At 40.0% G+C, this 27214-nt stretch overlaps 3 protein-coding genes across 4 annotated transcripts; 2 read left to right on the forward strand and 1 right to left on the reverse strand.

Moving 5' to 3' along the window:
• Positions 1-6341: 6341 nt before the first annotated feature.
• scg2a (secretogranin II a) lies at positions 6342-13366 on the forward strand. 2 transcript variants are annotated; one of them, XM_078246772.1, is made up of 2 exons: positions 6342-6459; positions 11417-13366. In XM_078246772.1, the coding sequence occupies exons 1-2, from the start codon at positions 6441-6443 to the stop codon at positions 13351-13353; spliced, it is 1956 nt and encodes a 651-aa protein (XP_078102898.1). In that variant the 5' UTR covers positions 6342-6440; the 3' UTR covers positions 13354-13366. The 2 variants fall into 2 exon arrangements, with proteins under 2 accessions (XP_078102898.1, XP_078102899.1); XM_078246773.1 differs by lacking the exon at positions 6342-6459 and adding an exon at positions 9996-10079.
• A 514-nt stretch (positions 13367-13880) lies between these two features.
• Positions 13881-16283, reverse strand: ap1s3a (adaptor related protein complex 1 subunit sigma 3a). Its single transcript, XM_078246774.1, has 4 exons — positions 16105-16283; positions 15203-15311; positions 14209-14346; positions 13881-14125 (listed from the first exon to the last, which is right to left on the reverse strand). The coding sequence occupies exons 1-4, from the start codon at positions 16281-16283 to the stop codon at positions 14090-14092; spliced, it is 462 nt and encodes a 153-aa protein (XP_078102900.1). The 3' UTR covers positions 13881-14089.
• A 2148-nt stretch (positions 16284-18431) lies between these two features.
• dhrs12la (dehydrogenase/reductase 12-like a) lies at positions 18432-27161 on the forward strand. Its single transcript, XM_078246776.1, has 10 exons — positions 18432-18547; positions 20409-20542; positions 21565-21647; positions 21772-21867; positions 22271-22352; positions 22445-22506; positions 23506-23610; positions 23840-23930; positions 24093-24230; positions 26184-27161. The coding sequence occupies exons 1-10, from the start codon at positions 18492-18494 to the stop codon at positions 26297-26299; spliced, it is 963 nt and encodes a 320-aa protein (XP_078102902.1). The 5' UTR covers positions 18432-18491; the 3' UTR covers positions 26300-27161.
• Positions 27162-27214: the final 53 nt, after the last annotated feature.

A 27214-nucleotide genomic window follows, 5' to 3' on the forward strand; every position in this document is an offset into this window, starting at 1 on the left:
GGGACAACATATCAGGTAACACATTTGTTCAATTTGTTCCAGAGATATTTTCCATTCATCTATTAGCTATACCCACTTATAGCATAACTTTGACTTTATGCTATACTTGATATCGAACCTCCTGAGATCCATCAATAAACTTGCTGGAGATCAGCTGGTGTGAAGGCTTACAGCCCTGCCAGCATCCTAAGATCACAGACGGTTTTGTTGACTGTCATTCTCTGACAACTCCGACTGAAGAACCTGTGATCTTTATCGTGCTGCAGCAAGATACCGCACATACTGCACACTGACATTTGTTGACCATTTATGTGCCTGTGGGGTGTTGAGAGCTGAGGAGAAGCCAAGAAAAAAGCATCAGTGAAGGTGAAAACTCCTGACAAAAGATGTTTGGGTCTTGCATGGGTGGAAAACACACATTCTAGCCTGAGGGGTAAGCAGCAGTAGCTGTGCTTACTGGAAGAAGCATTCAACCTTCATGAGGTGAGTGCTGTTGTTGGGAGGTCCCTGAATGAAGCCTTAGTTTTTCTTCTGCCATGAGAAGGGTATGGAGGGGAGTCCCTGGTTTGCGGGAAAACGACAGGTTGTTCAGTGTACATCCAGTCAAACTGTTACATAGTAAAACTGACCATTCACTAAAGTCCTCCCCCACACAGTGATTGTCCAATCATAGCTTAGCAACCATAACAGGAACCAAAACGAAATTTTAAGGAATTAATTAAACAACTGCTTTAATGTAAGCTGCACATGTAAGCAGGTCCGGCTAAGTAGCTAGACTATGCTCTTGATATGAAATTGGTAGATGTCATATTGCATATGAAACTATGAGCAGGTTAGGAAAACAAATGTGTCAGAGTGGCTCTCAATATATTATTCAGAAAAGGTGGACTACTGATCTTGCATTCATGACATTATCAGTATATTGAATGTATGAGTGGTTTGTTAGAATGATATGGATTAGACAGTGTAGGCCTATCACTTGAGATCCTCTCTTGTACAGCTTAATTCATATCCATTTGAGAAACATACACTCACTATAACAGTCTCAAAATGGGCTACTAAGACTATTCTACAAGAGTCAATATTGAACAACATAATAATTAAAATGTATGGTACATCACAAATGATAAATTTGGAAAAGGAAAAATAAACAGTCATATAATTATATTCTAGTCCAACAACATACAAAAGTCTAATCACATGGACCTTTGCATCCATTACAATTTATTGGACTATGAATTTATTGCTACAAGGTAATCTGCACAACAGGCGTTGGAGGCCAGAGAATAGGACCAGACTTCTGACCTGAGAAAGGAAATAGCTGATAATAAATGATTCAAGAGATTTGTGCATTGGGAGCATGGGATCTGGAGAATAATCAATAACCAGAAGCAACAGATATCAGATCTGCAGCGAATTTATGAAATGGAATGAAAAATGAAGGTTGTAGGAGCTGCAGGTCAAAATGTGCAACAGAATTCAGACAAAGTATAAGTGAGATTATAATAGTAAGTAACTAATAAGTAACCAGTCAAACACCACAACAAATATCCGTGCATGACACTGCCAAAAATCGCTCATCGCTTGTCTCGATGTTAAATACCAAAGGCACTTTAATCTGTACTCCTGAAAAGTGCTTAAACTCAATTTAACATTAACAAACCAAAAAGGGTCACAAACCAGATTGGTCAAATTTAACAATGATCAAGCCTCCATTTACTGGACGAGCCCCCATTTGTCACAAACTAACTCAGGGAATGTGACAAGGAGGGAGTCCACGCAAGAAACAAACATAATTTATTAAACTAAGGTTAACACAAAACAAACAATGGAGTGGGAAGATCAACAATGAAAGCAACGAAAGCAATGCATGGATGGGTTGAAGGCTACTGTAGAAAGTATGTTTACCATGTTCACCATCTTAGTTTAGCGTGTTAGCATGCTAGCATTTGTTAATTATCGCTAAACACATAGCACAGCTGAGGCCGATGGGAACATCATTCGTTTTTGCAAGTATTTTGGTCATAAACCAAAGTATAGGACAAAGTGAAATTTTGAACAGGAAAGGCCAATGTACTAGCCTGACAAGCCAGGCCCACATCAACCATTGGGAGGGCTCAATCCGAGGGGTGGGATAAACAGTTGTCTTTCAAATTCCCTCTGCACGCAATAGGATAGCGCTACAACCAACCAGAGCAACGCTAGTTGATAGATTAAACCTTTGCCGTATCCGGTTGGCAAAACTCCAAACACATCTTCCTTTTTTAAGAATGACTTCAGTGCCGTTCTTTGTTCTTTTCTCAAAGAAAAGCTTAACTCCAAGTCTTCCAGAGTCGTGGCCAAAGCTGATTCAAAAGACCGCTGTTCGCCAGCAGCAGCAGCCATCATCTTTGTTTTCAAGTAGCAGGGAATTCACATGGAACCATCGCAACTCTGCCGTTATGTTAAGCCCGCCCACCGACTCTATACACGATGTGATTGGCCTGACTAGGGTTTGTTTTTTCTAGTTTGCAAGCCAACGGAGAGTTGCTAGACGACCCTGGCTGCAAATTACATTTGCTGCCACTAGGGTGCGTCTAGATTTCTAGGCTACCAATGTACATCAAATTTATTATAATTCATCCTGTTGGGAACATAGCTGTGCAGTCTCGGCCAAAACTGTTCTAGCTGTTGGTGCCAGAAGAAAAGTCAGGTGATCACCAAAGTTATTAAGATAGGCTACATCATTTGGGAGCCATGAATGTCTGGACAAAATTGAGCTAATCCATCAAGAAAACCTACAAATAACTGATAAATAAACTAACTGATAAATGCCAGTGGCACTAGATGAAAAGACTGCCTGACTGACCAAAAGACAGACAGACTACCGAACAACACGCTATCCTGCTGCTAGCATGGCTAAAAATCCATTGATGAGGCATGTGTTTAGTAGACAAGGAGAAATGTATTTTTTGTCTATACTAAATCCTCATGCAATGCTTTAGGATGCCCCAGCATCCCTGTACAGTAAGTAGACCATGAAGGCAGACAGCATAAACTGGGGCTTTGGCTTGATCCCTGTAGATAAACTAAACAGTCACTACCATCCCCCTCTCCTCTCTATCCCCTTCTTATTTTCTCTATAAATGTTAAATAGTAATGCAATTTGGTTTATTTCAGAAACTTCCCATTTAGCCCCCTGCTCCTTTACAAGTGTCCTTACTGTTTTCTGATGTGTTGCAGCAGAAAGAGGCTGTTTCTCAGAGATGCCAGTGGGGTAGCAGAGGAGGGAGGGGCAGGTTTATTTTTGTCGTTCAGGAGGAGGTAAACAACAAATATTCCCTTACGTGCCAGCAACACAACATCTGCTCTGTGACTTTAAGATGGAGGAATGAAGCAGAGGTCTTATTCAAAAACAGCAACATCAAAGCCCATGATCCATGAAAAGGCAGCATGAGGCTGTTCTGTATTTCATAAACATCCAAGTGTGGATTTGTTTTTATATTACTCAAACAGAATGCAGTGAACCTAAGAGTGTAACTTGGCAGCAATAATATGAGAATAGATGCTAATGCGTTAAGATGCAGAGGTCTGTAAAAGCAGGAGAGAAAGAAAACGTGCTCCCTTCTTTCTAATCCCTTCAGACAACTGCTCTTCATCTGTTTTTTAATCTTCCCTCTTTTTCTGGGTCTGATCAGCTGTCATAGGCAAGAAAGACAGAGACAAAAGAGAGAAGAAATATCATGCACAATTGTAGCATGACAGTGGCAAAGCCAAGTTTCTGTATGATGTGTTGTGACAACACTGATAAACAGAGATGGCAAAAGTACTCACTTCCCGTACTCAAGTAGAAGTACAAATACTTGTGTTAAAAAATACTCTGGTAAAAGTAGAAGTACTGATTTAACTTCTTTACTCAAGTTAAAGTAACAAAGTACAGGCTTGGAAATTTACTTAAAGTATAAAAGTAAAAGTAGCCTTGCGAATGACAACCATTTTTTATGCAAAGCTACCTGGACCACACAAATGTTACTAGAGTGCAAGCTGAGAAATGTCAGTGGACATGGAAAAAAGGCCCTTTATATGCCATTGCCTACATTTTAAATGGATGTCTGCCAATAGGCCTAAAACATCACATATATGATTATTGTGACAGAGACTGGGACTCCAGCTTAATAAGATTCTGACTGAGTAGCAAGATATGAATTTAATTGTGATTCTGTGAGAATTCACAGATCCAGTTTCTCTTTTTTAATCTTCCCCTTAACGTTACCGCCATCAAGCCGCAATGATTTGCAGCGAATGACTGCCGCCGAATCTGTCGAGTCTTCTTGTTGAGTACAGTAACGAAGTATTTGTACTTCGTTACTTCCCATCTCTGCTGATAAAGAGTGGCCTTGAATAGACACAAATAAGTAGGTGGTAAACAAAAGAGAACATTGTCATATAAAACACAAGACATTTTGTTCTATACAGGTGTAAAGAAGTTAACTTCACAGAAAGTCATCTCTTGTTACAGTACGATAGAACAATAACACTAATTACAACTGATTGAAATCAGGTTGGTTTCATACAAAAGCAATTAATCAACACAATTAGACATTGTTGTGTGTTAAAGCCTTAATGTGTAACTTTTTTTTATAATAATGGACGTCCGTTACATTCAAGCCATTGCCAAATGAGTTGACACAAAGCTAATTAAGCCTATCAGCTCCACAAAACTCTCCATGTATTTCTCAGTATGCCTATGTTTAGAAAATGGTGTGGTCCGGCGATTTCGCATGCAGAAGCTCGAGTGAAGATAATTACCTCTTCTGAAGAGTCCATCATGTTTTTTTAATCCTCCGTATCCTCCTGCATGGAGGAGGGGTGGGGGTGAGGTGTGTGATCACTGAAGGCTTGCGGAAAGCTTGCGGAAGGCTTGCGTCATGTAGATGCAATAATGCAATGATGTTGTTGCCATTACTTAGATTTCCTCATGGGGGATACAGAAACTACGCACTATAGCTTTAAGGGGTTGCAGTGTGGATGTATTAAGAGGAACTGGATACCACATTCAAAGATGGCACCCCATTCATTCCTATGAAAGTTGTGCACTGAGTGTAAACCATGGCTGTATTAAGGAGAGCAGAAGCCAAAAAGCGTTCAAACCACTGCTCTAGCTACCAGAAGCTAAATGAGGATGACAACCATGAGTACATGTGATTGGCTAAAAGGTGAGGGGGCAGTGGGTAGTGACAACACCACTCTCATGAAAAGTAAAAAAGTGTAATGCATTAAAATAAAATGTGACATTATCAAAAAGCAACATTATGAAATAAAAGTTTCTTTTGGAAAAATGCCCTTGTGAAATAATGTGATGTGTATATCAGCAAAATAGAATGATGAAATTACATTTCATGATAATGGGGTGGAGTTTTAATGATTTCCTAAATTATTATTAATCAGTTTATTCATGTGATTATTTATTTCATGATATCTTTGGTGTTTAAATCATTTAATCTGATGTGCTATGTACTAAACTATTGGAGCCGTGCTATTATCTGTGTAATGATACAGATCTCAGTTATACCTCAAACTACCTGTTCAAATCTCCTGCATCATGCAGTTCCTGTTTTAAATTCCCATATGCGCTAAACATCCTGCCAATTTCATTTTAATTTTCAGAAATGGCCAAAGTGGTCTGATTATTTCTGCTGTATTCTCCTAACAAAGCGTCCGTTAACCGAGTGACTCATGCTCCTGTGGATACAAAAATAATTTTTGCCAGCAGGACTCTTCTGTTCATCAGAACAACAAACACAACATGAACATGGATATTTTACTGGTTGTCTCACAAAACAATATTTAATAAATGTCAGGCTCTTTATGTACTGCCCGTACACACTCTCTCTCTCTCTCTCTCTCTCTCTCTCTCTCTCTCTCTCTCTCTCTCTCTCAGCAGAATACATTCAGTCTCATGTAGGCATTTGCAAACCTGCATGCAGTTTTGTGAACTGGATGATTTCATTGTTTTCATCATTTCAGGGAAGGGTGACAAATGTGGTGGGGAGCAATTTGTATATCTGCCTTGGTGTGCTATAAATGCCTTGTAGAGATTCTGGTGCCACATCTCACATTTCACAAAAGAGCAAAAATTGATGCATCACACCTATTCCCAGACACACACACACACACACACACACACACACACAACACACACAACACACACACACACACACACACAAACGTAATCGACCAGAGAAAAGAGGCTGACGTCAAACCCTGTAGACCCATTCACAACCTCTCCCTCTCCCTCTCGCTCTCTCTCTATCTAAATTGTGCTTGCCAAGCTTCTGACAACCTAAGTTAAAAATCAGAATTATTGGCTGTCAAGCCTGCTGGTAATGAATGGGGAGCAGCTGCTCAGTCGCCAGGGGACAAACACATAGAAAGAACAGGTAAAGAGGGGACAGGAGACGATGCCCTCGATCAGGATAGGTGAGTGTTTGTGAGTAAGATTTTCACATCTTCCACATTTTCACATCATGATTTACACACCAAATCTTTAGTGTTTTAAAGTCCTTGAAAACACATCTTCTCAATCAGCTTCTCACAATGAACATGAGAGTCCAATTTTTATGTTTTGTCAGGGCTCTTCTCTTCTTTACCTGACTTGTATATGAAATGCTTAGAAATTTGCTTAAGTTGCTCAAAATGATGATGGCATTGTGTACCAATTTACTAACTGTAATGGCTTTGGGCTATCATCACAGCCCTGCACTAGTGGATTTACCTATAACCCGTGAACATGACACAGGATTGTCCATCCATTATTCAACATTCTCTATAATACCTGATAAACAACATAACAAACCCAACTCATGGCCCACTTACTTGTCTTTTCCAAAGCTTTCTACTGTATCTAAAGGTCTCGTCAGTGGATGGAGTTACAATGGAGATGGGTCGGTTGAAATGCAAGGTTAGCAACTGTCTAACAACCCATAGCACTTTTAGAACTTCTTGTCCCTTTTGGCTTGGAAGTTAAGTATTAAAGGTCCACTTACTGGCTTTGTTTGGAGCTTTCGACCATATCACAAGGTCTTTATCAGCAGATGGAGTTTAAAATATGATGAAGTATGTATTTTTTTATTTCTTACATTTCTGTACGTATTTTATCTGCTGATGAAGAGTGTGTTATATGGCTGAATACACCAGAAAAAGCTAAGAAGTGAAATTTGATGCATGACATCAGAGGTGATAGTAAATCATTTCCATCTTCATTCAAGGTCACAGTAACTTCTTAAACCTTTATTATTTAGCGTTCCGGTTTTAATGATTCCAGTGCAAGATAAACTCATATCAGTATATCATTATCACGCCGAAAATATGTGACCCCAAACAGTCACACCACACCGCTATGCGAAAGGGGAAAACTACTAATTGCCTGTAAGAAACTTCTCATTTGACCTGAGAAAAACCTTGTGTTTTTTAGTGGACAGGCAGTGGAAATGCGGGTGGAACTGAGCTGTAATTGGTTTCTGTTTACCAGTAATCCTGCCACAGGCACAACCACAAGCAATTAGCCAGACAGCTCAGGCTTTATCAGTACAAAACTGGCACTGGGTGTGTACATATGTTAGTCATGAGGGAAAATGTAATTAGGCTGAGGGAAACATGAGATTAAAATCAGCTCTTTTGTCCTGTTTTTTTTTTTTTTTTGCTTAAATGTCTGGCATGACAACATTAGAAAATGTTGACTTAATTCTAATGAAGGTTACTCTCGCTACAGTCCTTCGGGAAAGAAGACATCATAATATTTGAATATGAATCCATAGCTGAAGGATGTGAATGTGACAGGCCTGAGCCTTTAAAGTTCTTTAATACATTTGAAAGGATGTTTGTGTATGACTCATCACTCTTTGTTTCTCCACACTACAAACACTGTTGTTTTTAAAGGAGAATTCCGGTCGATTTCAACACATAGCTCCGTTGTTTGGAAATTTGGAGTGCTGTCAGTAGCAAGAAAAACGAAAACAATCGGTGCTGCCTACACCGTGTTATCCCCCTGCTAGCGTTAGCAGCCAACAGGCTTAAACAGGGCAAGTTTTAAATGTGTTTTAGCCTCTAAACATGCTTGAAATGTCATTACAAGTGCCTACCCATGTGCAGTGATTCCTTCCGAGGGAACACAGCAAATTGTGACTGGAATATTGGATTGTATGAGTTTGACAATCAACTAGTGTGGACTTGACCGGACAACAGGAAATAAACAGAGGTATGTGCACTGGCTGGATTAACACAGCTTTTATGCCTTTCTGTCACATCTACTGCAGTCAGATTCGCTGTGTTCCCTCGTAAGGAATCACTGCACATGGGTAGGCACTTGTAATGACATTTCAAGCATGTTTAGAGGCTTAAAACACGTTTAAAACTTGCCCTGTTTATGCCTGTTGGGTGCTAACGCTAGCAGGGGGATAACACGGTGTAGGCAGCACCAATTGTTTTATCTTTTTTTTGCTACTGCCAGCACTCCAAATTTCCAAACAACGGAGCTACATGTTGAAATTGACTGGAATTGTCCTTTAAAGCACCAGAAAATAATGATATTGGTTTGTAATATGTCAGAACCTTTTCTGGTGCAATAAATGAATGAAAGGTTACATAGGCTCCAAACCAGAAATATTGACAGAAATGTCACCAAACACACTGATTTCTTCATTGAGTCAGTTTACACATGTATTAGATGGTTTGTGCTTCATTGTGGGTAGAATGTCAAAGCTAAATATGTTGAAGACCACTTTTGTCTCCCGTTCATGAGAAAGCGTTGTTTGTCTGTACTGTATACAGAAAACTATTTATATACTGTCTGCAACTGTGACAAAGCTGAAAACAAGATAGCTTCACTGAATATCAGACAAGCATGTCAGGGGAGGATAGCCTGAGCTCACATCAAACACAGCAATGAGGTGGATTTATGAATGAATATGAGAGCAACACACACACACACACACACACACACGCACACACACGCACACACGCGCACACACACACGCACACACACACGCACGCAGGCACACACACACACGCGCGCGCGCACACACACACACACACACACACACACACACACACACACACACACACACACACACACACTGATCTGTACTAGACAAGATCTGACAGGCAGCCAAAAATAGAGACCACAGTGCAGGCTGGCTGACGACAAAAGTTCTCTCTCTCTCTCTCTCTCACTCACTCACTCACTCACTCACTCACTCACGCAAGCACGCACGCGCGCGCGCGCACACACACACACACACACACACACACACACACACACACACACACACACACACTCTGCAGTCCCTGTCACCCCGCCCGTCTCGGGCTTTGGCGGAGTCCGTATGTGAGTCATCGCTGGACTTTTTAACTGTCTCTGTCCCTCAGTGCTGCAGCAGAGACACAACAGCAGTCAATGACAACAGCCCAAACAGTCACTACTACAGTGGGAATATGACTATGCGCCTCAGATAGCCTTCAGCCAGTGAAGAAACAAAATGAATCAGGAAAAAAATCATTTATTGAGCGTTTATCAGCAATTAAACAACATTTATTCCCCAATTTAGGGCAGAGAAAGACCATTACCAGGTGAATAAGTTAAGCGTCTTTATTTTCATCACTATCAAGTGACGATGTCTGCTTCTGCATGTCCTCTACAGGCTAGTAAACATATGATTGCGCACAGCCGAGACAGAACAGTCTTATCAGTCAATGGTCCTAAATATAGCTCTATTATGAATTTATTAATTTCATCATAAGCTGTGACAAAAGCCATTATGTGGTCACAGAGATGGGTCAGAACTAGTTTCAGTTCATAGGCTATTCAAAGAGAGAAGCAGTGTGTGTGTGTGTGTGTGTGTGTGTGTGTGTGTGTGTGTGTGTGTTATGTAGCCTATATGTGTACGCGCGTGGGTGTTGCGTATCTCCTCGCTCGCTGACGCACGAGTCAGGTGGTTCCTCTAATAGCATGAGGAGCTGTCCGCGGTGCTGAAACCAGACTCACACTGCGAGACAGAGATGCTCAGTTCACTCACGACCCTCGATAGAAACTAATTACAAAGGTAAGACTTGGTTGTTATTAACTGCACGAGCCACATTGCACTGCTCTGAATATGTTTCCTATCACACGTTGTATGAGTGGAGAGGGTATTTTTAGTAAAGCTACCTTCTGTTTCAGTAGCTGTTTGCCAACCTGATGCACCGCCACAGCTGTTGAGGCGAAGAGGTTGTGTTGCCCGCGGTTTCTTTGTTCTCATTTCGCTTCAGAATCCAGAATGCTTGCGCTTTGAAGCTTATTATTTCTACTTTTATGTCACATGTTAAACAAATATAACTCTGCGAAGTTTGGCAATTTAAATATAATTTCAATCTTATTTTAGAAAAAAAGTATAAAAAGATACTAAGTTAATCTTCAATTTGCAGGTATTTGCATTAAAACGTGTTTTAATGCAAGTCCATAGGCAGCAATCACCCCACTGGGCAGTTTGTTTCAACAGAACAATGTTCAATTTGAGTTCAAGCTTAAAAACAGTAATAATTGGAGTTAGGAGGTTTTCAGCGGGTAAAGGAAAGGTTTCATGGGAACATCAGCCTTACCGGGTTACCTTGACAACGGGGCCATGACTCACGGAGAGCAGCAATTTGACGACTAATGAGATTTGCACGGGAGCTGAATGCTGCTGCTTTTACTGCTGCTGGCAAACAGGCGGCAGGATTCTAGTATGATCCTCAAATACCAGCAACAGGCAGTAAAATGGAGGATTTACAAATACTCTGGGTTATATTTGACACTGATGATCCAGTAATATACCACTAATTATTATTATTATTATTATTATTATTATTATTATTATTATTATTATTAAATAGACGATTGGCTACCAGTTGCTTCTCAGCAATCATTCTTTTCTTTCTTTATTGCTGCTGCTGCATCTGCCATTTTTGCTTTGATGCAAACTGTAAGAGCTACATAAAACATGACAAAAATATGAAAACTAAAAAAATATTAGAACTAAAACAACAGGCATAAGTCAAGTAAATAAAGCCTAAATATAAGTATATTTCACCAAACAAGGAAACTGGGTTTATTTTTATTTAACTGGATTTTGTCAGGCAGTTCAGACATTCAATAGAAATATTGTTTAGATAAATTGAGGTATTTGACCTGGTTTATACCAGAGCAAAAGGTATGGGTCAGATTTTAAACATGATATCCTGCCTTTAATCAAATCAATACAAATAAATCTCTGGTCTGTGATGCTATCATCACACCGGACATTTAAAGTAATGATAATAGCAAAAGACATTAAGAAATGCCAGAGCGGTAACCATTGTGAACCTGTTAGCTTAATGTGTAAAGGTCAGTGCTGACATGTGTCTCTTTGTCTTTATTCTGCAGGCGTCACCATGCCGTCACTCCCCAAGACCTCCACCACAGGCAAACCTTTCCTCATCTGTTTTACAAGCCTCCTCTTAATCCTTCTTTTCCTCAGTTCCTCTGGCGTTCACAGTGCTTCTCTCAGAGAACACAGACTGCGAGGAAGTGAATCAGACTCCCAGAGAGGAGATGTCAACCAGGCTCCTGATGCTGACATGCTCAAAGCTTTGGAGTACATCGAGAGCCTCCGTCAAAGAACTGGCACAGACTCCCAGCAGCACGCCCCTCTCGCTACAGGGTACGATGCCAGCCATGTGGATGATGCTGAGAAGCTGCGTGCTATGCTGAGACTGGCTTCTAACCCTATGCAGAGCACAGATGAGGAGGAGGAAGAGGAGGAGGAGGAGGGAAGGGAGGACAAGAGTGAAGAGCTGCTTCAGGCTGTTCTCAGCACCCTCCAGCAGACGGAAAAAGACTCCAAGCCAGCTTCACTTCGCCCCAGCGTCGAAGGAGCGGGCATAAAGGATGGCATGTATCCCAGGGTGCAGCAGAAGCAACACAGCATCAAGCCTCACAAGAAGCTGCCGCTAATGTTTGAGGATGAGGAAGAGGGTGAGGGGGATGAGGAAGAGGATGAGGAGAGGTCAGATCTGGAGCATGAGAGCCCCTTCAAACGCACCAACGAGAACGTGGAAGAGAAGTATACACCTCAGAACCTGGCAACTCTGCAGTCTGTGTTTGACGAACTGGACAAGCTGACAAGTGTGAAGACCATGCACAAACGCCAAGATGAGGAGGATGACATGGAGGAGAGTGATGATGAGGAAAAAGATGATGATATGTTTAATGTGAGGAATGTAGCATACAATGACGAAGGCGGGAATCTCGCAGACTGGGGTTCGTTACAAGAACAGGAAGAGGGAGAAGAGGAGGAGAGGGTCAACAAACATGAGGCTGACCGAGGGCTTGATTATGTTGACGACAATGACGAAGAAGCTGATGAGGATGATGAAATGGAAGATGATGAAAGCTACCCAGTCAAGAGATCAAAAGATCCAGATGACGTTGCTAACCTGGTAGACTATTACCTCCTAAAGGTGCTGGAGAAAACAGAAGAAGAGCAGAAACGACAGTTAGAGGAAGAGGAAAAAAAGAGGGCAGAGAGGAGAGTGGCTCAGACAGAGTACAGAGATAACATAGATCCACGGGCCATCTACCAGCTCATTCAGATCTCCCAAAAATACCAGATCCCACCTGAAGACCTGGTGGACATGCTCAAAACCGGAGAACCGACGAATCAAGACAAGTTACGAAAGAGCAACAAATTAGCCAGAGCAGAAAACAAGCTCTCTCAGATATCCTCAAAGAAGACACACAAACATCCTGAAGCTAAATTATACAACAGACGCTTTCCTGATAGACAAAAGACACCAGAAGAGATCAGGACAGAAGAGATACTAAACATCCTGGGGTTAGACGGCGAAGAGGATCGAGCTCCTGTCAGGAAGCAGAAGCAGTACAAAAGCTTGCAGTTACGACTTCACACTCAGCCTCCTGGACGTTCGGGGGAATCCGCTCCCACGCAACGGCGCCTTCCCAGTTTATTAAAAAACGACTATGATGACACCGTGGACGAGGATGAACTGGCAGCATACTTAGCAGCTCAGATGCTGGCACAGTATCCAAACCCCGTGTACAGAAACAACAAGGCGAGCCAAAAGCGGGATGAAGTTGGACAAAGCATGACGGGCTCTTTTGAACAAGCGATACAGGCTTATTTTGATCAAATAGACTCAGATAAAAACCCAAATGAAAAGAGACAGACTGAGGATGATGAGAGGGGCGGTGAAACACAAATGCAAGGCTTTGATAATGAGGCGGTGATGAAATTGCTGAGCTACCTGAACCCAGAAACTGAAGAAAGTGATACTAATGCCAAAACTGCCCCAGGAATGTAAAGAAGGCTATAGCTAGATATACATGTATATATATATATATATATATATATATATATATATATATATGTTTTGGTGGAGTGAGATGGTGAAAATAAAGTATTTTGAAGAATATAACATGCAGTCAACTTTAGTTATTCTGTAGGTTTACTAAGGATCATATTTACTAGCAGAAATATAAGTGTTCAGACATTAACTTGATGCTTTTTTTTTAATGAGTTTGTTGCTCAAAAACACTTTACAATCAGTACATGTGACCAGCCCTTCAATGGACACACACAACCAAAATCAGTGTTGGATCCCTTAGATTGACTTGTGGTTTTTTTGGTAATTATTTTTTAAATGTGGTCATATGTGACATACCTGATGTTAATAAAGCATTGACTTTATTTTTTCCTTACTGTGTAGTGTTTCTTCATTTACTCACCATCACACAATGCATATGTTTAAACTTGTCTTGTCTGACATGTATGATTACAAAAAACATGTTTAAATAATTAAAAAAAGAAAGTATTTCGATAATTTTCTGTCATTTCTCCTGTCATCAAACCCTAAGATTAATAAATATGAGGCTTAAAAGGCACTTACAGATCCAAACGTAATTACAATTCTTAAAAACTAAGCAGAAACATGAAGAATCACCAGCATTGAGGTTATTGTATGACCACAGCATTATGCCAAATGAGTCATTTGTTACTAAATAAATGAAAAAAATGGTGAAATGTGAGGCATCCTTGGCTCAGTAGGCAGGTTTGCTCATGTATTCCTCCATTGTCTGTGATAAGAGCAGAGATACATTTCATATGAGTAATAAGAAAAAGCTAAGTTCACTAAAGAGTCTGCTAAACCTTAAAGTACCTCTTGGAGTGTGTCAGCCTCCTCCATAGATACACTAACAGCTACTTTGGATGTTTCTAGAACTTCTCCTCCCATCAGGAATTCGTCCAGGATGAAGTAAGCCTTCTCAAAGTTAAAAATGATGTCCAACTCACACACCTGAAACGGAACAATATACCGTCTATTAGACTAAAGATGAATTACACTTCCTCCCCATGGTAAGGAAGGTAATTCCACCCATTAGAGAACATGATAAACAATGTGTATGCTGTACTACTATGGATGGTCATCAGGCCTTATTTAAATATTACAAAGAATATAGAAATGGCAAGTTGATGAAGAAACATGAGAAAAGACATAAAAACAGAGAAGACCTTTAGGATAATTATAAACAGCCTCTTTTTCATATCTGTCCTTTTTCATTGTTTGAGTTTTAAAAAATAATACGGCGTGGCTGTCGCCCTGTTTTTTAATCAATACAAGCAGGACGGAAATCAAGTGGATCAGGAGCAGAGGAACCTTTAGGACACCAGGGGGAGTCTGACTGGTATAGAGCACAGTGATATATCTGTGCAGAGTCAAGGAGGAAAGGAAAGAGATTTTGCGGAACTCCTGCACAGTAATGTAACACAGGAATCACTATAGTTCAGATTCTAATACCTTTGACCAGTACATCATTGGTAGGAAGCTCACTGTTTTCTGTTCCTTTCATTTTGCCTTGTTACAGCTGAATTCCAATGAAGGGAGGTCTTAATGCTACAGCATTCAATGATGTTTAGACACTTGTGTGCTTCTATCTTTGTGGCAACAGTTTGGATTTATCCCTTTCCTGTTTCAACATGACAGTGTCCAGGTGCACAAAGCCAGCTCCATAAAGAATGATCTCTGGATTTCTGAGTTTGTTGTGAAGAACATTGACTGGCCTGCACTGAGCCCTGACCTCAATCCCATCCAACACCTTTGGGATGTACTTGAACACAGACTTGTGAGCCAGCTCGCAGTCAGCTCTACTTACGTTGCCAAAGTATTTATCCAACAACTCGACGTATCTGTGCAGCACTTCAAGGCCCAGCAGCTCATTATCCTGGTTCTCCAGACCAGTGCAGAAATACAGGCTGGCATACCTGCATTTGAAAAGGACGAAGGTCAGATGTTACAGCAATAGTTGCTAAAATATCGTGAACAAACTAGGACACATTACAAGCACATTTGACAGTACTCTGAGGAAAATGTGTGCTTATATGACTGCCTGTAAGGAAGTCCTTGGATTAAATGTGTTTCAAAGACAGGGAAAAAGTGTTGCTTAAGAACAAGAATAAAAAAGTTTCTACATAATTATTATACAGAATAATGGTTTTACTGAAGATTTGCCGGCATATTATGCACATACATATTCAGCGGTGGTCAAAATAACAGACACACTTTGCAAAACAAGTTCCAATAAAACAATACCATTGTGTACTTATTTTATTTGGATTTGTTATTGCACTGGAACATGTTACATTGTGGGGTGTTCCTGTTATTTTGTCCACTCCCACTAACTCTACTTTTATTACAAGTTTGTCACTGTGAGTAAAGAAAATAAAAAATAAACATGAGAAGATAAGCAATGTGCTGCGCCATCACTACCGCGGTCCCATCAGCGATCTAGGTCACGCTCTGTGTGTTTAACTGGACCTTTACTCTATCCAGATCTTATTAACCCATTGTTGAGAATGGGTGTGTCGGTTTTCTCTGTGTATTTTGAAGCATTATCAAAGAGGACACAAGTTAATCATTAAGCATAAACGCAGTCTAATGTGGTTTCTGCTCAACAACCAAGTCTTTACCTGCGAGGAAAGGACTGCTGATGACAAAACACTGAAAATAGCTAAAAAGTAATTATTGCACAAATGAAAAAGCAGCTGTTGTAGGCACCTCCTGTAAACGATCTTGAGGTCCCTGTAATGGAGGAAATTGCAGGAACGTGGTGGACGGGCCAACACTAACATCATCATGTCCCGGATCACCTTCTTCTTCTCCCGGTCTGTTACTGGTGTGAACCATTTCTGCAGTCGCAGCTTCCCCTGCCGGCTGAACAGCAACAGGAAGCGCATCTGGCGAGGGCAGAAAGTACGAAAAGAGCAGAAAAACACTGACTTATGAAAGGTTCAGGAATCTTGTCATACTGTGTTGAGGAAACAAAGACCAAACAGGAGGAACATATTGTGCTATGAAGGTCAGATATAACTAAATACGGTTAATTCATAGCTTGTCAACAGAGGAAACCAGACACAGACATACAATGAATCAATTTTATACATGCTCACTGAGACAAAACACACACACAAAAACACACACACACACACACACACACACACACACACACACACACACACACAGTAATAATACTCCCACCTTCAATTAGAGCCATGGATATATGAAATAAAACCACCCATGAGTGAGGTTTGCACCACACAGCAATTAGATTGTACAACTAGAAATGTGAATGAACATCACCAGGGAAGGATAACACATATATATCACCTTTGAGTGCAATAACAGTAAATACATTGTGTGTGTGTGTGTGTGTGTGTGTGTGTGTGTGTGTGTGTGTGTGTGTGTGTTGTGCAAGGGCAATTAATGAGAGATCTTTGCCCTGAAGCGTAGCAGCAAGCAGCACTGCTTCTGCAACAAGATATACCAAGGCATGTGAAAAAACAGGCAGGAGTGTCTGCTGGATGTTTGAATCCAAGAATGATTTGGGTTGAAATACTTAAAAGCTATATGATTATACTGTGTGAAATTCCGGATTCATCTCAGTTATATTGTTTAATGATATCATTTAAATCATGAAAAAAGCTAATTTAAACTTGCAAATGAAACCAACGTTTGCAGATTTGAATCTATTTGCCTGTCAACATGTTTTTTTCAAAAACTGTCCATCCTTTTCCAAGCTTTTCACTTTGAGCTCCTTTTATAATGAAATGTGATACATCTGACAAATTATCATGCTGTATTTCAGGATATCAGGATCTTTAGAACAACTTTGTTTATTTTTTTGACAAGACCAATGTAGAGGATACATTGATGTGCAGTGTAGCACATTTTATTGCCAACAGGTGAACGGATGAAACTATAGCAACAAGCTCGGATACTCACCATTTTGTGACAGCAGTCTGAGAGAAGTCCCCACACTCAAATCCTTCAGGTTTATGATAAACCCTATCTCAGAACCCTAGAGTCCTGTCCTACTGTATCTTGTGCGTGGTTTTGAGATGCGGCGACATTGTTGATCTTCCCAGAGTTCACTGCGCTCATACCTTCTCCAGTCGGTCGAGCCGCGCCCCGCTGCGCTCCAGCTGCTGATTGGCTGCCGAGGAGCTACCGGCAAACACACAGGTTAATATATGCAGTGCAGTCAGAGAGGACATATGTTGATTTGATGTACAATACTGTTCAAGCTAGTCTCAGTTCAGTTAGTCTCTTTTTATGGAATGCCATTTAGGCTATATTAAAAATAATAGCCTAGGCTACATAAATACATTTATGCCTATGAAATAAATCCTGAAATAAATAAATGAGGCAATACATATATATATATATATATATATATATACAAATGTAATCAATGTAGCCTATTTATTGCCTAATTTATTTATTTCAGGATTTATTTTATAGCCAAATATTTCATAGGTAGCCTAGGCTATATTCATTTATTTTATATTAAATAGAAAAGCAGTATACATTTCATAGTTTTGGAACTTGAGTTTTTTTTAACTAAATATTGCTAGTTTAAATTGTAAACTTAGCTAGCTACAGTAGCTAAATGTGTGTGTGGTATCTAAAGACACAACATGTGTAAGCGGAGCTAGCAGTGTTGTTAACTTAGCTAGCTGGTTACACGTTACACGGAGGTTCTGCTTCATTACTGTCTGTCACGTTGCTAGTATGTTTTATTGTTATACGTTTATATTTCATGTCGTATTTTACTACAAGCCTGTTTGTGTACGGTTCACATGTGGAAGAGGAGCTGGAGCGGGCCATTGAAGAAAAAAAGAAATTACGCAGGGTAACTAGCTAACGTTAAAGTCAGTTTGAATTGACAACACTGACTGAAATAAGGACCACAAATACACATATTTATGTTTGTCTTTAGGTTAAATTACAGTCAAATGAACTAATACATCGTTCCTTCCTGCCGCTGGGTGGCTGGTGGAGTTGTCGCCCACAGATGTTAATTCAGTGGAGCTACACGTGGTTTTGGTCCAGCGTAAAAGCGGAGGAGAGAGCTGAGCACAGCGAGAGGCTTCCAGGGCAACACCATGTCTCTGTACCGCAACTCTGCCTGGTTCCTAAAGGGAATGACCGAGTTCACAAGGTAAGGTGCCTTTACTGTGTATCTGCCCTGTATGCTGCTGAGACATCACTGTAGTGTTTTAGGAGCTGTAGTAAGTCTGTGACCTACTAGTGTGTCCCATGCGTGAATCCAGTTATTATTATTATTTCAGATCAGTAGCCTACACAGAAAGTGCAATTTTAAGAAACTTATCATGGAAGAAAATGTTAAGATTGAATACATTATTGGTTAATGGCTAATTATATTGCCTTATATTAAATTCTGCTCTTTGCCTCATGCTTTTATTGTAATTGTATTGTATTTCTGTTAATGGGAGTAAACATCACAGGGCACTTAGAGTTAAGTTTAGGAAAAATAAAATGATATACCAATATGGTTGATCCTAAGAGATGGGATGGGTTTGGACTACTCCAATAAGTAACCCGCTGACTCATTTTCTAAAATATATTATAATATAATCAGGGAACCCAACCTAAACTGCTTCCGTGCCTTTTCATTAGAAGACTTTAAACGGATACAAATCTTACTGATGAAACTATGGTATGTAGAGCTGAAATGATTAATCACTTAGTTAATCGAGATAAACCTGATTGGCCAACTGTTTTAATAATAAGCAAAGCATTTCCACTTCTTAAATGTGAGGATTTTTGTGCTTTTTTTTGTTTTAGATCAGTGTAAATCTCACAACATCATCAACATCTTTGGGTTTCGGAATGTTGATCAGACAAAATATAACATTTGGGAAACTGTGATGGCCATTAATCAAGTAACTAGTCAACTACAAAAATAATCATTCGTTTCAGCCTTAATAATATTAATATTAAACTTAGGTAAGGTCAAAGGTTATATAAGGGCTGGATCTTTAAAAGGGATAAGATGTATAAGTAACTGGTGGTTGATGATCACTGACTGGAGGTTTTAGTTTACCGACATTTAAAAAAAAAAGATTTTAAGATTCTATTTGAAAGTGACAGTGGATAGACAGAAAAGGTGGGAGAGAGATGGGGGATGACACGCAGCAAAGGGCCGCAGGTTGGACTCAAACCCGGGCCGCTGCAGAGGACTCAGCCTACATGGGGCGCACGCTCTTACTGGGTGAGCTAGAGGTCGCCCCAGTTTACCAACATTTTGATTGCCACTGCATTACTGAACAGAATGGAACTGCAGCGCATCTTTGAATATCATTTCTTTATTAATTGAGCAAAGTTTACAGTGACTCAGCAGGAGCCATGTGAGAACATAACTCAGTTGTTCAACCACAATGGGGCTTTAAATGCTTTATCAGTCCAGTCTGATCTATTGCAGCCCTAAGGCGCCTTTCCTCATCAGTAAACAGCAAGCCAAGTTGTCTGAAGAGGTGCTTTTGTGATTGTTTCCCTTCTCCCCTTTGTTCTGTGTTATCTTTTCTCCCAGAGAGCTGCCTGGCAACCCGCTCTGACCCTACACTAATAGCTCGCTGCATGACACCATCGAACAGAGCGGGCATTTAGCCTCAGTATTACCCCCCTCCCTGTCCCCTTTATCCCCCGTTGTGCCGCCTTCAACAATGACCTCCAGGACAATGGGGGGAATTGACGTCCTTGGTGCCACACACGCTCACACACACACACACACACACACACACACACACACACACACACACACACACACACACACACACACACACACACACACCCTGATCCTGTCGTCACCGTCGGTAGTCTCACCCCAAACCACTTCTCATGAGAGATTCATTGTATCTGTACAGTAAAGCTGTGAACAGACGTACAGTAACCAGGCTGACCTCAAACACTGACCCTTTCTGACCTGAACAGATACAGTACTGATACAGTAAAGATGTTGCTGACATGAATATAATGCAGTGGATGTTTCTATCCTGCAGGAATGCCTTCCTGTCAGCCTCAAAGAGGTTTGTGGAGAAGGACCTGGAGGTGTCCATGGCTGGACGTGCCTTCATGATAACAGGAGCCAACAGTGGCATTGGGAAAGCTACTGCTATGACCATCGCTAAGAAAGGTGCCAATCCTACCGCCTGTTTTTCAGCAATTTAACTCATGTATGAAGACAAAAACGTGTTGTGATTGATACTGTTGCATTGGAAAAAGTTATTTTTAATACTATTTTTAGGAGGAGTAATTGTTATATATAAAGCAATGGCACAACATATTAGCAGTCATGACACATTCCCATTTTGGATCATACAAACAAAATCGAAAAGGTAACAGGTAACAGTATAGTGGACAATAATTACCTAAAGCCAATACCACGTAGTGATGATAAACCTTTCATAAAATAGCCCAGGCCCAGGTTACAATCACACAGACAAACCCAGGTGCCACATGAAAAGGAACTGGCTACCACCAGGAAACCCTCCAAATAGACAAAGGACAGTGTTATTAATATGTTTAAAGCACAAAACACTATTACAACCTAGTGGATAATAATTTGTGCTTAAATACAAAGATGTAGCAAAAAAACACAAATGTTTGCTAGTTACTGTTTACATTCAGTTTATTCAATTGCAACCTCAATCTTGACTTTTATGACTTAGGCAGCAACTACTAACACTGCATAGTAGTGCATAGCATCCAAATACCATTGAAGGCAGGTGCTGGACCAATAGAAGACAGCAATGAAAATATGTTTTTAGCAACTACTACCACACCTGATCTCCCAGATTCTAAGTTCCTACGCTACAAGAAAGGAGAAACATTTGGTGCTAATGGTAAAAACCATTAGCCCTTACACATTCCCCTTAATTTGTAAATCAAAACTACAGTGTATGCAAATTAGGCATGACAAAAAGGCACACAAAAAAAAATCTTGAAAAAGGCAGCCACACAATGAGTTGATGCTCCCAAACAGATTTCAGAATGTCATAGCTGTACTTCATACACGTTTACTCCTACAAAGTTTGCATAAAATTAGCTGCATCCAACAAAGTTGACAGTAAATCGAACACTCTTCTCTTGAAAATGTGTTCAGATCAGTTCTCAGCTAGAAAAGAATGACGTTTATTCCATTTTTTCTTTCCACAGGCGGAACGATCCACATGGTGTGCAGGAACAAGGACAAGGCCGAGGAGGCGAGGGCTGATATTGTGAAGGAGACGGGAAATAAAGTACAGTATGACTCTCTTCTCAACAGACACAGACAAAAAAAACACAGGGACAGACAGCCTTCAAATTGTCTGGTTCCTCAGACGTGACATTATTCATTCTTCTAAATGACTGGTGTCATTACAGGAGGTGTATGTCCACATCCTGGACCTGTCTGAGACCAAGAAGGTCTGGGAGTTTGCTGAGGCCTTCAAGAGAAAGTACAAGGCCCTCAATGTACTGGTGAGTTACCTATTTTCATATTTGGAAACACACATATATATATATATATAATATGTATGTATATATATATATATATATATTATATATATATATACATATACATATTTGTATATATTTAAAATATTGCTTGTGTAGTATTCTATTATTATTTCATGTATATTTTCCCTATTATTTAATGTTTACTCTGTATGTATGCTGTGTGTCTGATATTTCGCTGCTGCAACACCGTTATTTCCCATTTTTTTGGGATCAATAAAAATCTATCTATCTATCTATCTATACGGCAATTTGATTATTATTTTACTGTTGTTCACTCCATCAGGGTTGACGTTTGGTTTTGTGTTTGTACCTACTTCACTTTTCCTCTCTTTTTCTTTTGTCTCATGTGTTGTAATCTATGCAGATCAATAACGCAGGCTCCATCATGAGTCAGAGGGATACGAACGCTGAGGGGCTTGAGAAGAGCTTCGCCTCCAACGTCCTTGGTGAGTCAAAGCTCAGGGGTGAGGTGTAAAGGAAGCGCTGATAAAAAACAGGAAATATGGTATAGTTATGTTTTGTTTTTGTTTTCCACTAGGGGTTTACATTCTTACCAAGAGTCTGATTCCCTTGCTGGAGAAGAGCGCAGATCCCAGAGTGGTGAGTCTGAGAGACACAACCTGTGTTTGTTTGCCCACAATCTCCTACTACTATCTGCTCGACTGTAGGTTTGTCTTACCTCACAGAAGTTACGGACCTTTATTGTTTTCAAACCCTTTATGAAAAGTTCATAGACTTTAGGTAGTGTTGCACTGGTCAGCGTAATCCATCATTTTAATGAACATTTTATAAGTTTGGGCCACTGGGTTGTGGCTATTTTAATGGTTAATTGCTGATCACATCAATGAGACACACCCTCAGAAATCTTACTGAACATTAGTAAAAAGAACATTTCAGGCATATAAGGAATTCTTTACTAATAACACAAGGTCACAGGCTGCAGAAAAGATCCGATGTATTTATTATTTCACTGTAAAAAATCTGACTGTATATACAGTCAGCGGCGGAAGAAGTAATGTCTTTGGTAAACTACAAAAAATAATACAACAATGCAAAAACACCACATTACATGTAGTTCTGCATTAACAAAAGTATTATTTTTGGAAAATGTACTCACTGACCTCTGTCAGTGTTATTTCACGTTAATATTATAATAAAATATGCATAACATATAAGCAGCATTATAGCGGTTTACATGTTATATATCTTTTATTGTAGCTAATTGTAACCATTTTATATAAACAGTTTGGTAGTTTGATCTATTACTATGTATCCTATTTCATCATAGGCTTTGTATGTAAAATCGTCATCTCCAAGGTAACTAGCAACTGTAGCTGTCAGATAAATGAAGTGGAGTAAAGTATAATATTTACCTCTGAAATGTAGTGATGTAGAACTATACAGGAGCAAAAAAATGGAATTACTAATATACCTCAAAATATATTCAAATACTTGAATACGTGTACTTAGTTATGTTCCACCACTGTGTATAACATATAGACATGATATAAAACTGGTTGTTTTTTATCATGCATAGACTATATCAACGCCAGCTCCCTGTTCCGCCCCTCACCCATGTTGCCCTTTGTCTATGGTCAGATCACAGTGTCATCAGGGGGAATGTTGGTGCAGAAGCTCAGGACGGGAAACCTGCAGTCTGAGAGAGGCCGCTATGACGGCACCATGGTCTACGCCCAGCACAAAGTAAGACGACAGCTTTAATACCTGCTGATCCGCGTGTTAAGCCTCAGCAAAGATCGCAGCTGATGGACTGTCAGGCTTTACCGTCCTTAAGTGTTTGCGAGGAAACAGACAGGACATATCAAATGTACAGTATTTTCATGTTAAATGTATTATAGAGAACCCTTCTGACATCCTCTCTCTTAAGACATTTATTCATTTGTGTGTGTGTGTGTGTGTGTGTGTGTTCCAGAGGCAACAGGTGGTGATGACAGAGCAGCTGGCAAAGACTCACACTAACATCCACTTCTCCGTCATGCATCCAGGCTGGGTTGACACTCCAGGTTCTGGCCCCTTAGACACATGCACAGCACTAAGAATCAACCACCACTTTTTCGAACACATTACGCTACATCATTCTTTATTAAAAAAAACTGCCCTTCTTGCTTCCTAATCCTTATCCTAGTTTGTTTCTGTCCCTCTCTGTCTCTGTCTGTCTGTCCTAGCGGTGGCCAATGCCATGCCAGACTTCCATCAATCTATGAAGGACAGTCTGCGGACCCCAGAGCAGGGGGCTGACACCGTGATTTGGCTGGCTGTCTCTGAGGCTGCAACCACAAACCCCAGCGGGCATTTCTACCAGGGTATGTTGCAAAAGCAATCGTCATTTTCATTTACCTGCTTATCTATAAGGGATTTGTGTTTTAAAAAAATGTTTGGCAAAAGAGACAAAGATGCAACTTTAGCACCCCTAGATTACAAAAAAAAAACGGTAAGAAAGGGAGAAGAGAAGAGAGGCGAACACTGTTGGCTGAATTATATGTTGTTTGTCAGTTGTGGGTCAGCATGGTGAGTGTGTGTGTGTGTGTGTGTGTGTGTGTGTGTGTGAGAGAGAGAGAGAGAGTGCTTGAGGGTTTGGCCTGTGTCCATTGCAGCTGGAGTGGGCTGCTTTTGGTGCCAGATACTGCCAGAGAGTACAGTGCCTCTATGAGTATATACACACAAATGTGTGTGCAAAAAAAGTGTACAAACACACACACGCAAAATAGGCCCAGTGGCATTGAAGAGGGAGACTGTAGCCTAATATGAAAATCTCACTTTAACAGAGACACAAACACACTGCATTCATTTAATGTGGTGTAATCTAATGGAATTGGGTCTAGTGTCCTCTTTTCTTTTCAGTTTTAGGCAGGTTCATATCTGATAAAAAAAAGAAATCCAAACACCAGTCTGTTTGGCTTTTTTCCTCTAATCTCATTTCATTTCAACACTCGCTAAGCAAAACTGCTGTAGTTGCCAAAATTGTAACAGCTGTCAACAAGGCAATATTTACTGTTATCTTGGAAACACTGGCACATTTTGATTTTGGCATTGCCATGCAAGTTGAAAACCTGGCATCCAATCTTGTACATATCCACTACGGGTGCACGTTTCAGAAAATGTCACGATTTGATATTGATTTTTAGGCTCAAGATTTGATTCAAAAAAACGATTCACAGTAAGTAAATGTAGTTACTTTGCCCATGTCATTGCAGTAGACATAAAAAAAAATATATATATATATATATATATGAATCGATTTTGAATCGGTAGAGCTTGAATCGCGATACGAATGTGAATCGATTTTTTTGCACACCCCTAATATCCACATCAAAACTTGAAATAACATTTGCTGTCCAGTATAAACACAAAGTCATTAAGACTGAAAATGAAACCTTCAATACTTCTTCGTCTTCACAAGCAACATGAAATACAATGTACGATATAACAACATACTACAGTTTAGATTGTTTTAGGATGACTAATGTCTGATTATTGACACCCTTGAGTGGCCAGCATTGTGGAATCATAAAAAAAAAAAATGTTTCTTGAAACTATGAGCACATCAATTAGGCTGCAGTATTTCAATCCATTGCTATTGTTTGCTGATGTTTATTCTTGTTGAAAATAATAAAGGTGCACAGCTAAGATAGTGTGGACATTTTATTCTGAAAATTTTAATTCTTGAAGTTATAGAAGCTTTAAATTCAATTTCAAAAAAGGCCTACAAATCATTTTTCATTGGTTAATCCATCCATTTTATGTGTCTTACCTTATTCTTATTCTTTTCCAAGAATTTCATTAATTATATCATTGGATACAACTATTGTTAAAAACTGCTGGGAAGTAATGAAAAAATGTGATACAGTATACATATTCCTGGGCCATATATTTTTCCATCATTAATGATGATGATTGTGAAACCGGTATTAAATTGCATTCTATGGGCCATTGAAAATGTCTTAAATCGAACCCTGGTGTTTGAATCGAGTCAGGAGAGATGCCTAGCTGAGTCTGTTGCCATTGGGGATGAGGGATGAAAATGAATCCAGTGTTTGCGTTTCTTCAACCAATCTGACCAGGCTGTTTGTACATGCGCTTGGCCTTTATTGCCTTCTAAACACAGGGCATATCAGGGCTGACTCCCTGACACCTTGTAGAAATCAATATTACTTCAACATCAGAACCAGGCTAGGGAATATACAAGAGTCAATAGATACTGTAGTTCTTACATGTACACACCTTTATGTTCAATCCATTTGTGTGTTTGTGCACAGACCGAAAGATGGTGTCCACCCACCTGCCGCTTGCCTGGACCCACAGCTCTGCCCTGGAAGAGCAGAAGTTAATGTCTGTGCTGGAGGACTTGGCCAAGACATTTCAGCCACACTGAGGCAGCAGGAACCGGTTACCAGTACAGCATCAACACTAACAACATCTGTTCACACTGACCAAGGCTGGGCTCAGTATTTTATCCCCCCTGACACAATACACTCCAGGAGAGGAAATATTTCTAGGCCCATTTTTATCCAAAGCATTTGGAGTGTTAACTCTACCTGTGGTCACTGGCTTGGGGAAACTATGAAGATATACTGTGAAACCCAGCCTTACAATGCCAGATTAAACTAACCTACATATAACAGAGGGATGAGCCAGATTTGCAATGCTTTATAACTATTTATATAACACATTTTCATATTTAACTTTATAAGGACTAACATGTATTTGTAAAAGAGTGGTTGATAGTGATGGTGCCTTTATATGAGTTTTCAAAGGATATTATCTTGCTGATAGAGAGAGCACCTTCATAAACCACACAAAAACACACACACAACCACGTCTGTTACTGTGACTTTATGAAAGTTGTCAATCAGATGGGAATCTGATGTGACCAAAGTCACTCACACACCCTATATTATTAATTCACAACACCAGCTATGGGTTCAATCTCTTGTCTTGACGACTTGCAAACGTGCAAAGTGATGTGTATTTAATAACTAGAATGTAAGTAACTTGTGTATTTGCTATACTGTAGTGCAGCTTCTGTACTGTGCAGGTTGAGCTCAAGCTGGAGGTGAAGTGCTCTCTTTACTAGCCGTGTGCCTTTTTAATACACCACACAGCAGCTCACTTGACGTGCAATAAACCCTTTGTATTAGTGACTCAGTAATATCTGCCAGCACCTTTAAAAATTCCTTTTTCTGACTCAGTTTATCTTGTAAATGTCTGCTTAAATAAAGAAAATTACAGATTTTTTTTGTGTCTAGTTGTGCTGCTGAGTAACGTTTTGATTTGGTGAAAACACTAC

Source organism: Sander vitreus, chromosome 3, assembly GCF_031162955.1.
Source record: "Sander vitreus isolate 19-12246 chromosome 3, sanVit1, whole genome shotgun sequence".
NCBI classification, from domain to species: Eukaryota; Metazoa; Chordata; class Actinopteri; order Perciformes; family Percidae; genus Sander; species Sander vitreus.

Excerpts from the sequence above, each read along its gene's own strand:
- ap1s3a (XM_078246774.1), bottom strand. The coding sequence starts at position 16,283 with ATGCGCTTCCTGTTGCTGTTCAGCCGGCAGGGGAAGCTGCGACTGCAG. Across the intron at positions 15,312-16,104 it reads CTCAAGATCGTTTACAGGAG|GTATGCCAGCCTGTATTTCT; the intron begins GTGCCTACAACA and ends TTTCAAATGCAG. Across the intron at positions 14,126-14,208 it reads AGGCTGACACACTCCAAGAG|ACAATGGAGGAATACATGAG; the intron begins GTACTTTAAGGT and ends CTCTTATCACAG.
- dhrs12la (XM_078246776.1), top strand. The coding sequence starts at position 18,492 with ATGTCTCTGTACCGCAACTCTGCCTGGTTCCTAAAGGGAATGACCGAG. Across the intron at positions 18,548-20,408 it reads GGAATGACCGAGTTCACAAG|GAATGCCTTCCTGTCAGCCT; the intron begins GTAAGGTGCCTT and ends TCTATCCTGCAG. Across the intron at positions 24,231-26,183 it reads CAGCGGGCATTTCTACCAGG|ACCGAAAGATGGTGTCCACC; the intron begins GTATGTTGCAAA and ends GTTTGTGCACAG.